At 41.0% G+C, this 14,064-nt stretch overlaps 1 protein-coding gene across 2 annotated transcripts in view; it reads left to right on the top strand.

The window, feature by feature from the left end:
- Window positions 1-14,064, top strand: part of SEMA5A (semaphorin 5A) — a 635,888-nt gene that overhangs the window by 325,172 nt on the left and 296,652 nt on the right. For both annotated transcript variants that reach the window (XM_034761526.1, XM_034761524.1), the window contains exon 5: window positions 10,373-10,435. In XM_034761526.1, coding sequence (XP_034617417.1) covers window positions 10,373-10,435 — 63 coding nt within the window. The remainder of the gene's footprint in view (window positions 1-10,372; window positions 10,436-14,064) is intronic.

The raw sequence follows: 14,064 nt of genomic DNA, 5'->3' as shown, positions 1-14,064 counted from the left end.
ACTGGTCTGGGTCTGTCACACTAGGTATATCATGTCCACCGCCGTCCCCATGTCCACAGAGCCAGTTATCTCATCATAGAAAGCAATCAGGTTGGTCAGGCATGACTTGCCCTTGGTGAATCCATGTTGACTGTTCCTGATCACCTTCCTCTCCTCCAAGTTCCTTTAGGACATGCTCCATGATTTTTCTGGGGACTGAAGTGAGGCTGACTGGTCTGTCGTTCCTTGGGTTCTCCTTTTATTCTTTTTTAAAGATGAGCACTATGTTTGCCTTTTTCCAATCGTCCGGGACCTCCCCTGATTGCCACGAGTTTTCAAAGATAATGGCCAATGGCTCTGAAATCACATCAGCCAACTTCTTGGATGCATTAGATCCAGCCACATGGATTTTTGCTCATCCAGCTTTTCTAAATAGTCCTTAACCTGTTCTTTCACCACAGAGAGCTGCTCACCTCCTCCCCATATTGTGCTACCCAGTGCAGCAGTCTGTGAGCTGACCTTGTCTGTGAAGACCGAGGCAAAAAAAGCATTGAGTACTTCAGTTTTTTCCACATCATCTGTCACTAGGTTGCTTCCACCATTCAATAAGGGTCCCACACTTTCCCTGACCACCTTCTTGTTACCCTTCACATCCCTTGCTAGCTGCAACTCCAATTGTGCTTTGGCCTTCCTGATTACACCCCTCCATGTTCGAGCAATATTTTTATACTCCTCCCTAATCATCTGTCCAAGTTTCCACTTCTTGTAAGCTTTCTTTTTGTATTTAAGCTCCCCGAAGATTTCTCTGTTAAGCCAAGCTGGTTGCCTGCCATATTTGCTATTCTTTCTGCACATTGGGATAGTTTGTTCCTGCACCCTCGATAAGGATTCTTTAAAATATAGCCAGCTCTCCTGGACTCCTTTCCCCCTCATATTAGCCTCCCAGAGGATCCTGCCCATCGGTTCCCCGAGGGAGTCAAAGTCTGCTTTTCTGAAGTCCAGGGTCCGTATTCTGCTGCTATCCTTTCTTCCTTTTGTCAGGATCCTGAACTCAACCATCTCATGGTCACTGCTGCCCAGGTTGCCACCCACTTCTACTTCCCCTACCAATTCTTCCCTGTTTGTGAGCAGCGGTCAAGAGGAGCACAGCCCCTAGTTGGTTCCTCCAGCACTTGCACCTGGAAGTTTTCCCCAACACTGTCCAAAAACTTCCTGTATTGTCTGTGCACTGCTGTATTGCTCTCCCAGCAGATGTCAGGGTGCTAGGAGTCCCCCAATGAGAACCAGGGCCTGTGATCTGTAAACATCTGTTAGTTGTCCGAAGAAAGCTTTGTCTACCTCATCCTCCTGTAGGTGTGGTAACCAATTTTTCTCCCCCTTAAACTAAGGCCTCTAACTCATTGGGTTTTTTTAATCTTAATCTGTAAAAGAATATTTTCTGACTTTAAACACAGTCATGGGCCGAGGTTTAGTGCATAGGCTTCAGCCCTCCAGAAGAAACACCAGGGGGGATTGTGACTCATCAACATCCTTCTTAGGCATTGCTTTCCTCTTGATTCGGTGATGGGTTGGAATGGGGTGACTGCCTAATCCCTACTTCCCTGCGGCGTATGCTAGCTCAAGTACTTGGGACAGCAAGTGTGTGAGAAAGCCAAGGCTCTGCCCTTTCCCTGCCCCTCCCTGCTCATCCTTTGTACCCTTTCTCCATGGAGGGAACAAGCAGCCATATAGCACAGCTTACTCCTGCTTGCCTGGACTCACGGACTAAGTAGACTGCATAGGAGTCCCTGGGCGCCTCTAAGAGAGTGCCTTCCCCTCTCACAAGAACAGAGTCTGAGTGTAGCACAAAACTTTTAATAAAAGAAGAGAAATAATGTGGTATTAATTTGGGGAATACCGTAAACAGGGTTTATAAACATAAACCATGAGCAAAAGACCCACCACCATATAAGTTGGGCAGTGTCCTTTTCCCCTCAGGTTCTTAAGTCCAGCAACCCAAAAGTCCCTTTAACTTGCCTGTCTCTTCTCTGCATCCCACTCATAATTGCTGTCCTTGGACAGTGCAGACCCAGAGTTCACCTCCCACCTGGGTGGAGGGGGCTGATGGTGTAAACAAGGCACCTTACTCACTCTGCTGCTCGGGCACTCATTTGCCACCCTCTATGCGGGGCTCTGTTCTGGCACTCTCCACCAGCTGCCCTGCTGGCTACACCTCTCCACCAGCCACACCAAGATGTCTTCAGGGCCCCATACTTAACATAGCTCTTAGTGATTTCAGCTCTCAGTGATTTCAGCTGTTAATTGGGGAGCCTCACTGCTGATGCACACTTGGTAGTCTCTTGCATCAGAGACACTGTCCCAAAGCAGCTCTAATACTTAGACCAAGGTATCAGTGATTTCAGCACTGCATGTAACAAGACTCTCAATTGAGTGTAAATTTGCTTTGTTACTACACAGTGGAGAAAGGGTCAAATAGTGTCTAGGGCCCTTGGGCAAGGCCCACACCACCACATGCAAGTACCTGTCCCCACCATTTCTCAATTCACTAGGCTTTGGAACCTATGTCCCCTGCCTAGCTAGTGCCATTTAGTTGAGGGTGAGTCCCTCAGTTGGGAAATGCCAAGTGCAGTTCGGCTGCCCCTGATTCACACATCAAGGATAACAACCCGTTATGACTCCTGCCCCAATAACAAGGAGACTAGGGATCCCACACCAGCCAAAAGTGACCATTTGGGCAGGCAATTTCATCATGCTGAGCACCTAGGTAGGGAGGGTGTGCCCATGCAAACGAGATCAGCCCCTGAAGTCCTTTTCACAGTTCACCACTAGATGTCAGGGGAGAGCTCAATCAGACTCTGCTTACATTAATTTTGTAGTGAACCTGTCTCTATTAAATATAAACCAAGTATTCTGTATTGTTTAAAACATAAATGCCATATATGGGCCCTTTTCTCCGCTCCCCTTACTTCAATGGAATTCCACTAGTGTAAAAGAGGAGAAATGAAGGATTGTGGGTAGAATTTTCAAAATTGCTCAGCATTTGGCTACATTTGTTCCCACCAAAGTCACTAAAGTAGCTCAATGTTGAGCACTTTTGAAAATTATCTTGATATGTCTAAAATAAGAACTCTCTTCCAATTAGGTCTACTGATGTAGTGCTAGATTCTGACCTTCTGAGATGTTTCAAAAGCTGAATTGTATCTTTGCATGTTAGATATAATCAGAGTGTGTAAATCTTGGACTCTTCATTCCACATGGCTTTCTGTGAAGATTTTCTCCAGATTTTGACAGATATGGGTTGTCATCTCCTGAGTTTTGCTGTGTTTTAAATCAAAATGTTTAAATTGAAACTCAGTTGAAACCTGGGTTCCCATCAAAACCATGTGAAACTTAAAATTTTACGTAGTTAACAGCATTAAATCATGTCAGGCTCACTCACTTTGTAGTCGACATCAAAACCAGATGAGCATAAGCATGATTTGAGGTTTAATTTAAAATATTTCACACAGCTCACTGTATAAAACACAGTATAAATTTGAATAAAAGTTGTAATTGATATAAAAACATTTCCACATTGGAGTCAGATATTTAAAACTGACTCTAAATAGATGAAAACATATATAGTGTTTTCCCCTAGAAAAACTGGCTGTTATGTCTGCCAACTAGTGGCCAGATATAAGAATAGACTTAACCAATTAGCAGAGTTCCCCATCTGGTGGTTGGATTCCCTGTAGAGGCTTCTGGCATATTACCACAGATGAAACTCAAACCAGCATCCTTTGCTGGATGAGCCAAACGGGAACCCTTCTCATCGCTGAAGGAAACTCATCTCATTCTTCATGTATCATCTTCTAGCTTTTCAATGAAGAACAGATGTTCCCCAGTCCTCAGCTACTTCTCAAAGTCTGTTGGAAAGCTAATGTACAAAGTACATTACATTACATAACAAAGTAGCTGCCAGGAGACAAAATGGCAGGTATGTGGAAGGCAAGAGGAATAATTACTATGTTTGAAATATGAAGAACTTTTTTTTTCAGTGAAAGGAGAGTTGTAAATCTTTTTACACACTGAATTTATATGTAAACTGGAGGTAGTGACCTCATAACACCAACACAATTCCATAAAAATCCTGGCAATAACCAATAGCACAACCACTCTGCTAAACTCTACTTCTGCTGAAATCCTCATCTATTCTTTCATTATCTCCCTGCACTGACTATTCTCACACCCTTCTCAATGGCCTCTTTAGACCCAGCTCTTGGATTCCAGCATATATATTTACTGAGAGATAATTACATGGGCTGAAAACCTCTTTAACCAAACAGAGTTTTGGCCAAGCCATTTCATTTTTGAACTGGTGTGAACAACAGGGTGGGATGACACTTACTTATAATGCTCATTGCCATTATATCTAAAAATCCCCAAGGTACTGATGAAATACATAACGTAAGATGTGAAAGCAACCAGATAATAAAAAAGAAAAGCTCATGCAGTTGTTAATTTTTGGCAGCATGTAATTAAACCACCTTTTTAATGTTATTTTTTGCCAGTATCTAATTAGCAGAGCCATCTGCCTAAGGAGTGCTGGACCAGCTGTCTGGAATGTTGTTCTGTTCATTTTTCTGGTTCCTGACTAATTAACTTATTTCACTATGAAATGCAATAGTACATTTTGTTTTTACACTTCAGAGAAGTGTGTACATAATATATGTGTACTTGTAGTAATACATCCATTATAAGTTTCTGTCTGTCTACCTACAGTAAAACAGGTATTATACAGGGCAATTATGCTCTCAGTTATGTGACTGCAGCTCCCATTGATGTTAATTGAAGCCATGTGTTTTTATTCTCCGGTATCACACCTAATAATAGAAACCCTAACCATGAAAAGACTTGTTGGCCTTTTCAGATCCTGAACACATGGCTGACACTTTCTTATTGATTAAGGTTATGATTGCACATTATGGCTATTTTGAAATATACTGTATATAGATTTATGTTTTCCTTGTTTGCGGGTTGTAGCATCTCTGGAAATTCATGTTAGGACTTAATATCCTGCTGCATTGGATTGCACGCACACACATATACGAGCTCTTTCCAGTGAAGACAACAAGGATTTTTGTCCTTCTTGACTATTGTTTATCCAATAAATGAAAGGGGCAGCTAAGCATTCTTTACACTTTTCAGATTTTTACTGTTTGCCTTCTGCAAAGGTATCTGAACAAATTAGATGGCATTTGGCATTTCTTTCAGTTTCCCTTGGAGCCAACCCAGCTTCATACATCTAGTTTGCTTACTAAAGATATCACTGTTTAACTTTTGAATAAGATTCTATGGCCCACTCAATCTTTAGACAAATTATTGAAATGTTTTATTGCTGCAAAGTATGTAATTAGTAGTTCTTTGATGTTGAAAGGGTGCTCAAAGTCTGTTAGTTATCACCAGATCTTTGCTCAGCCTTCAGCTCTCAGCTCAATAGCAAAGTTGACACTGTAAACCCAGGTGGAGCAGATTTAGATACAGCATTATAGTCTTTTCCCACTCCAACGGTGGACAAACCAAACTGGTGGAAAAGAGAGAGAAACAAATAAAGGTGCCTGTTCGATACTTGGGAATACCAGGAGGGTTCCCAAGTGGCTGGCACAGGACCACAATCGTCTTCCTTCCAAGTGTCTTTAGCTTTCAGGAAGCAATGTGCTTACAGAGACATTCCAATTTATCCAATTTTCCCTGGGTGGTACAACTGGGTTACTCTTCTTTGAGAAACTGGCATGGGTTAATCAAATGGCAACTCATGCTTCTGACAAAGACTTAAAATGTCCAGCCAAAATTAAAGTTGTGTCTCCTTTCACCATCCAATCAGAAGATGAGGCATCACTTTTGAAGCCTTGCAACTGGGTCTTACATTCCAGTATATTTGTGCAAAACATCTTATGCCAGTTTATGTAAGACTAGTTAGGCCATAGCCATTTGTATGGCGATGGTGGTACATACATTGAACACCTGCTGGCTAATCCCCAGTTAGCAACCTACTTTTGCAAGTTGCTTTCCATGGCCCCCTCTTTAAGTGCATCCTCTGGCCAACTTTACACAGTGTGCTTGCTCAAGTAGTATTTTCTCCTCGGCACTTTGCTGACTGCTGAAATGTCTAGCTTAAAGTTCACAGTTTGAAAAAAAGCCTCTCCACTGCTTTTATGATCTTTAATTTGTTTTAAGTGTCCAATACGCAGTTATACAATGTCATTTAAAAAATTGCTGTTCTTCAGCAGGCCAGAACAGCTGTATAAGTTTATCATTTCTGCTCTCCTTATTTTAACAATAATGTTAGGAACTCTGTATATATGGCTGACCTGTGTCTGTGCATTAGTGGTCAAACACATAGGTGTAGTTTGACTTCTATATTTTTTTGCACGGGACAGCTCCAGTCAGGCCAATGGGGCTGCACACGGGTGGGGGCAAATTCCGTGCCTAACCGAGGTTTGCAGTTTGGGGGGCGGGGGCGCAATACCCATTCTTCCCCTCCCCCTAAAACTATGCTGATGATCAAACAGTTGCATTTCTCATTATTCAACTGTGTTCAACCGTCCTTAGAACACATTATTTGGTTCTATTTCTTTATTTATCTATTTCCAGCATGGGTATATTTCACTGACTTGTAGTAACATAAGCATACTTGATTGCAAATATTATCCTTACTTTGCTAACTTAATCACTAATTTAAAATATACCAGTATGAACACAGCCCCCTTCTTTTCTTAGCAGGATGCCCCTAAAGTAAACCCTGCCATTAATTGTACATTTTGTATATAGCTTACTTCATAAAAATAGTTTATTCAGTTTTGTTCCTTATATTTATCCCAATACAGTATCTGACAATATCATATAGTGTCTTAATATTAAATGTATATTTCAATTCATTCATTCAAAGTATATTAGAGAAAGGAAAAAAAATGGGAAGTTTCTTTTCAGCTACACCACAGGTGCAGTTAATAGGCTTCCAGACTTACCTGCATTGAGTTCCATTACATACACGGGTGAAAGACTGCAAAAATTGTGCCATTGAGTTTTGAGTTTCTACTCTCTCAGGCTTTTGACTTTTCTCTCCTGAAAAAATCTAGATATCTGGGCAGTTCTCAGTTAGCAATAAATTATAATTTGGGAGGTTTAGTCAATATATAGGAATCTCAATGGAACTTGCTGAGTCTGAAATATTTGTAGAGATGTATGTGGACACTCAAAGTGTCCACTTCTATACGAATTTGTTTTGGAGGAGGAAAGAGGATTCCCCCCCAAAAGTCATATAATCTAGTGTATTAATCACAGGGCTAAGAATAATTAGTTTCTGAATTTTGTTCCCATCCCATGCATCTGAAGAAGTGTTTTTTTTACCCACGAAAGCTTATGCCCAAATAAATCTGTTAGTCTTTAAGGTGCCACCGGACTCCTTGTTGTTTTTGTGAATACAGACTAACACAGCTACCTCCTGATACTTGTTCCCATCTCTGCTACTGACAAACAGTAATCATTCTTTGCATTTTTGTAGCACTTTGCATGCATTGTTTAATTATGCTACGCAACTTTGCAAAGTAGGTAAATATGATTGCTCCCATTTTGCAGATTTCAAAATAAAGACTGAGTGAAATGAACTAAGGTCACACAGCAAGTCAGTGTTAGAATGAGACAAAATAGAATTCAGTGATCTTGACTCCAAAGCCAATGTCCATTCCAATATATTAGAAAAGAAATGAAACTGCAAGGAAATCCCTTTAATCTTTCTCAATTTAGGATTCCAGATCTTTAAAAATGGGAAAATAATATATATATTTTTTGTCTGTGGTTGCAGGTATTTTAAATCTTGTGCAGTACATTTTCACCTGTGGTAAACACCATTGGCTCTCTATTATAGGTAGTGGATTTGTGGCAGTGGTAAGCTGATCTGTGAGAAGCAGAATACCTCTGCCAAACCATGTGTTGGATGTTAAAGAAGGGCACCCAAAACGAAACTTCTTCTGAAAATTTTGCCATAAGCATTGTGTTTTGGGGGCATTGCAGTATAATGGATTGTGCATGGTCCCAGGATATGGTCCCAGAATATGAGAGAGACACTATATGTGAGGTAATACCTTTTTATTGGACCAACTTCTGTTGGTGGAAGGGACAAGCTTTCAAGCTACAAAGAGATCTTCCTCAGGCCCGGAGAAGGCAACCAGAGTGAGCAAAATACAAGATGGGACAGATTGTTAAGCATAAGGGGTTTACTCATGCTGTAGGCAGGGCCGGCTCCAGGGTTTTGGCCGCCCCAAGCAGCCAAAACAAAAAAACAAAAACAAAAAAACCCCGCGATCACGATCTGTGACGGCAATTCGGCGGGAGGTCCTTCGCTCCCAGGCGGAGTGAGGGACCGTCCGCCGAATTGCCGTCGAATACCTGGACGTGCCGCCCCTCTCCGGAGTGGCCGCCCCAAGCACCTGCTTGAGAAGCTGGTGCCTGGAGCCGGCCCTGGCTGTAGGATATGCTACATGCTTAACATGGCTTCTTTCTCTCCACTCCCCAAGCTTGGTACAACCTACTAAGTTCACATATGGCGAGCACTCTCCTTAAAGCCTTAATTTAAATCTACATTTCTCATGAAATCTTCCTACACTGATGACCTTCCAGTAACTCCTTCTACATTGGAACCATAGTAGAGTTTAAGCTTCAATGCTTTTATGGTTTAAAATTTCCAAAATCAGACACTGGCGCATACTGCTTACAACATATAGACTTATTGTGTCCTGGTGGCATTTGCTTTAGTTCTCTATTCTAAAGCAATCTTTATAATACTCTAGAAACTTAGGATACGTTGGTATGCCAAGAACAGCCTTTTATAGAGTACTTACCATTGGTGGGATAAAACTGCTTTTTGTACAAAAGAGTTAAGGTATTGTTCCCTTTGTGTACAGCTCCTTATGAGGGTGTTTCATGCTGCTAGATACAATTTGTTACAAATGCTAGGGTCATTCACTGAAGGATTCTTCCAGACTGTTTTAGAAGTTTTCAATGAATCCCCACTGATGTAGAAATTCATCTGCAATAGAAATTGTTTTAAATGGAAAGGAGTTTGGGGAACAGGGCGGGGGCAGGGGAGGACTGATTATAAGGTTATTTTTCTGGAAATAAAAAAAAACTAATTCTTGGGCTAGTTGAAAAGGCACATCAAAGAGTACTGTGTAGTATTGTCTAAAGGTGTTTTCTTCCCTTCATTTAAATGGGCTTTCAGCCTATTATTTTACTAATTACAGAGTCTTCTTACTATTATTACAATCTCCATGAAAGGTCAGCTACAAAAAAAATTGCTACATTAAATCAGCATGAGTTGGCTTTGGTTACTTAAAATGAAAATGGGGCAAACTGTGGTTTAAATTGTTAAGCTGCAACAGTTAGTAAGGAAATCACAGTTCTTTCTGGTAAAAAGCAAATGCAATCAATTACACTTTTAATCTAAATAACAGATATGAATACACACCCTAGATGTGAAAGGTACCATCTGATATCAAAGGCACTCTTGATTATACAGTATATAAATTTATGCAAATATGCACATGTATCAGTATGTACACACTGAAATATACACTCTACTTCATAAAAGAATATACTTCCTAAGCCATAACTTTTGAACATTAGATAAAGCAATAATAAGGTTTAATTCATACACTGAAACTACAGCATGGTAAAGTAGTGTTACAGCTGTAGTATAAATCTGTTGAAGCAAAGAGACAACACAGAAATTAGGCTAAATCACCTCAGTTTCATAGTAGACAATTGTAGTGCTATTGTTTTGTATGTTTCTTTTTTCTCTCAAACCAAAATGTAAGTTTTAGTGCTTGTGATTAGTGCTGGATTGGTAGCCTCTTGAATTTATACTGACAGGATGGAGAGCAACAGTGCACGCTTTCCCACAGCGCGATGACTATGTCTCTCAACAAAGTTGACCTCAAATGCTATGGCGATGCAGGCCATTTAACTACCTAGACTGACAGATCTGGGGATAGAGCATCTTTTCCTCTCCATACTTATTCAATCACTTTGCTTTGCTAGGACTGCCAGGAATAGTGCTAATTAGTGCTGATAGTGATTTTTCTGATGTAGGTAAGTGTGTGCTAGGTCTGGATTGAAAACACCAACCTCACTTTAGCTACGTCACTAAGCAGCCATCAATAAAAATGATATATGTTTCTGAGGAAAAAAACATTATAACAATATTATAAATGGATTCTTCCCAATATCAACTGTTAATGTAACAGAACTATGTACCATAAACATGACTGTGTTAGCTGTCTCTATCTGACACTACTATGTGTTTTATACTTTACTTATCTTTGTCTATAAATATTTTTATTGGTATGTATTTCAGGCAGTGGAGTGGCAGTGTGATGAAGCTACTAAAAGAGCCTGTTACAGTAAGGGCAAATCAAAGGTAAGTACGTGATAGCTGTGCTGCTTAATCAAAACTTATATTTGGTTGACAAGATATCCAGTAGAGCCATGTACAGGACTAGTCAGTGTACAAACCTCTTCTCTATAAAGTTTTTGTTCTCCTTCTAAAAGTAATGCAAGATTCTTTAGGGTGGCAATACGGCATTTCCTGGAGTGTAGGCAAAGAATATAAACAAACAATAAAATTTCAGGAAACAATATTTCAGCTGCTTCCTTCCGGAACCCATCAAAGACCCTAGAGTAACAATACTCAATTTACTTAGTTTGTATCACTTTACTTTCTTAGTCCTACAGTATGTGAAATTCAGTGGACTAGATTCTGATCTTGTTGGTGTAAATCTAGATTAACTCCTCAGAAGTCCTTCCATAATACACCATTTATCTCTTTGGATATCAGGCACAATTTTATAAACTTTTCTATTTCTGTGCTGCATGACTTGCCGCAAGGATTTATTGACCCTTTGAGAATAATAGTCTGAAATTCACTACCTCTGTAGACATAAGACCTGCTATGTTTCTGCTGTTCAAAGCCAGATTCCAGTTTGACCAGCTACATTTTTTTTATGTATACAGCATAGTTAAATGCAGTGCGAAGAAAGAACAGGTCCTATGGGCATATAAAAAGAATAATTTTTGTGAGTTTTTAGAGGTGCACTTAACTAACCAAATTTATTTGTGTGACATTGTGCAGAATCTACTTCACAACTTGAGCATTTTTTTTGTCTGTTGCTGCTTATGTTTGCCAGTTTTGAAGGCACTTGTATCACAATCCTATATGTTCACTATAAATAAGTTACATTTTACAAATGCTAACATTATGAACCTACATTGCTTACTGAAAGAAATGAATCAGTATCAGTTTTATAACTTGGATTAAATTTTTTAAACAAACAAAAACAAAATCAAGAAAACCTATCACCAAAGCTAAACTACTGTTAGTAATACTAAACTAAACTAAGTATAACACAGTACAACTATCACATCAAGTCAAGTCAACAAGTTAGTCTCGGTATTGGAATGGAATCAAATAATCAAATTAGTCAGATCATCAGATTAATATAGCAAATAATCAATCCTTATAAGAGGGATCTCAGAAGGAGGCTCTCTCTTTGGTGAGAAATCCCAACTAAAAAAAAAAAAATCACCCAAGTCAATCAAGTCTAACTTGGATCTGGTTAAATATTTTTATACTGAAGACAAATTATTATCTGATACTAAAACCACAATCTCAGAGCCAATTATAAAGCTTCTTTTTTAGATTTAAGTTTCAGTGTGGTGGTTAACCCTTCCCCAATCTCCTCTCCCTGGATTGCATAGAAAAGATTCTAACAAAACTCTTTGATAAGCAGAAGTTTGAGAAATCTTATGTACCAAATTTTATGTATGACTGTTTAAGTTTGCAGAAGGTTAGCAGCTGTTCCTCCCACTCCAGCTCAGGGGAAGGCCACTCTGCCTCACTACATTTCTGGGGCACCACCCCAAGCAAGGATTAGAGCTTCGGCTTTTAGGCAGGGCAGGGCCAGCAAACAGTCTTTAGGCTCAGGCCCTCAGGCAGGGCAGAGCCAACAAACAGTCTAGGAGCTTGGGCCCTAGGCAGGGCAGAGCAACCAAGCAGTCTTAAGGCTCAGGCCCTTAGGCGGAGCAGAGCAAAGGAACAGTTTTATAGCTCAGGCCCTTCGGCAGGGTGGAGCAAACAAACAGTCTGACGACCCAGCTCTGGCAGATGGCAGGCAGACACAGGCCTCTTGGCCTAAGGTGGGGAGGCAGACACCCCAGGAGTGGGGTTGGCAGCAGGGAGTAGGGGAACCCAGGCCCACCCTACTTCACCAGGCTTTAGCCCAGGGACCTAACAGTGACGGAGTGTTCCGCTGCTGGATCAGCGTGGATCCAACCGAAACCTGCTGACGTAGAATCAAGCAACAACCCAACCGGACTAAAGTCTGGTTTCCCTGGGCCACTTCTTATGATCCTCTTGCTGGGTACCTGCATTCCACAGGCATCTTCTGTCTTCTCAGGATATGCAGCAAGCAGCAGACATGGCAGCTCTTCACCTGGGTCAATATCAGGGTTCAGCTCCAGGGCCCTGCTCTGTTCCCTAACTCAGACTCAACTGGGTTGGTGGCTCTGCCTTTTATTCTTCCTGTCCTGCCCCTTGGCTTCAGGGGAGTCTGATCTGGCTCCGTCCACCAGGGATTACAGAGTGACTCCTCCCTCTCCAGATCAGTGGGAGGCCAGTCTGCCTTATTATAAAGTTCCTTAGGACTTTTAAACACAGAATATGGAACACACTTTAATGAATATCTTTGAGACTTGGGTTAGGGCTGTTTAAACTGGGGAACCTTTTTTGGTGCCTTCCCTTTATGAACTTGATGGGTGCTCATACACACATGCATTCACACAGCCACAATTCCACACCCTAAAGTGAGAGAATAAAAAGGCTGGACTGCCTCCACGCTAATAGAAGCAAAGGACAATATTAGAAAAAGGAAAAATAAGATACGTAAAATAACAAGGAGATTGCAAATACTTCAGTTTTCATGGCCTTCTGGATTGTCACAGAACAGGAGCTGTAATTGCAGTCCAGCAGCTAATGGCACAACACTTAGTGGCATCCTTCATGTGCAGGGAGACGGGTCAAAGGCTGGTGTAGCCTTCGTGTAGGTGAATTGGCTTCCTTTCTCTAAGGTGGTTGACTTTAGGATTTCAGGAATGTCAGTCACCCGTCAGGTGGTTGGCTGACCCAAAAAAACAAGGCTTCTTGGCCTTCTATTAATGTCTTATAGTTTTTAATCTTTGCTTACTGCAGTGCCGCCCTTGAAAGCCTCTGAGCAAATCAAGTCTGGAGCCACACAAGTTGGCCAGTTATTGTTTAAATTAGGTCATTGTTAGTGAGCTTTGATTTTGGGAAAGTCCTGCTTAAGCCACCATTTAAAAAAAAAAATTGCTTTGCATACCACAGAGACTAGGTCCGTGGCACCCACCCTCCAATAAATAAATAAATAAATAAATAAAATAGAAAATACAGAACAGAGGCCACTCTTACTTGAACTTGACAAGGTCATGTCCATGTGAAAAAGTCTTGACATGACATTATGTAACCAGTTTATGGAAAATTGACCCCAAATCTTATAAAGATAATGGATTGAAAAGACTCTAGCAACTACCAGCCTCTCAGCATTCATCCATCAGCAAAATAAAAATAAATTTGAACAGTTTAGGACCAGATGTGATTTCCGACAAACACTCAATGTTTCGCTGCCAAGTTTGAAGTGTCTGGGATGAGAATCAGCACCTCCAAATCGGAGGTCCTGGTCCTTTTCTGGAAGGAACTGGACTGCTCTCTCCAGGTAAATGGGGAACAGCTGCCTTTAGTGGAAGAGTTCAAGTATCTAGGGGTCTTGTTCACGAGAGATAGTAAGCGGGAGCGTGAGGTTGACCGGAGGATTGGTGCACTGATGACAGTGATGTGGATGCTGTACCTATACTTGGTGGTGAAGCGGGAGCTGAGTTCTCGGTCGAAGCTCTCTGTTTACAGGTTGCCCTATGTCCCCATCCTCGCTTATGGTCCTGAACTTTGGGTAATGACCAAAAGAATGAGATTGCAGGTAC

Source organism: Trachemys scripta, chromosome 2, assembly GCF_013100865.1.
Source record: "Trachemys scripta elegans isolate TJP31775 chromosome 2, CAS_Tse_1.0, whole genome shotgun sequence".
NCBI lineage: Eukaryota > Metazoa > Chordata > Testudines > Emydidae > Trachemys > Trachemys scripta.
The sequence above is the reverse complement of the archived record's forward strand: the minus strand, read 5'-3'. Positions and strand labels throughout refer to the sequence as shown.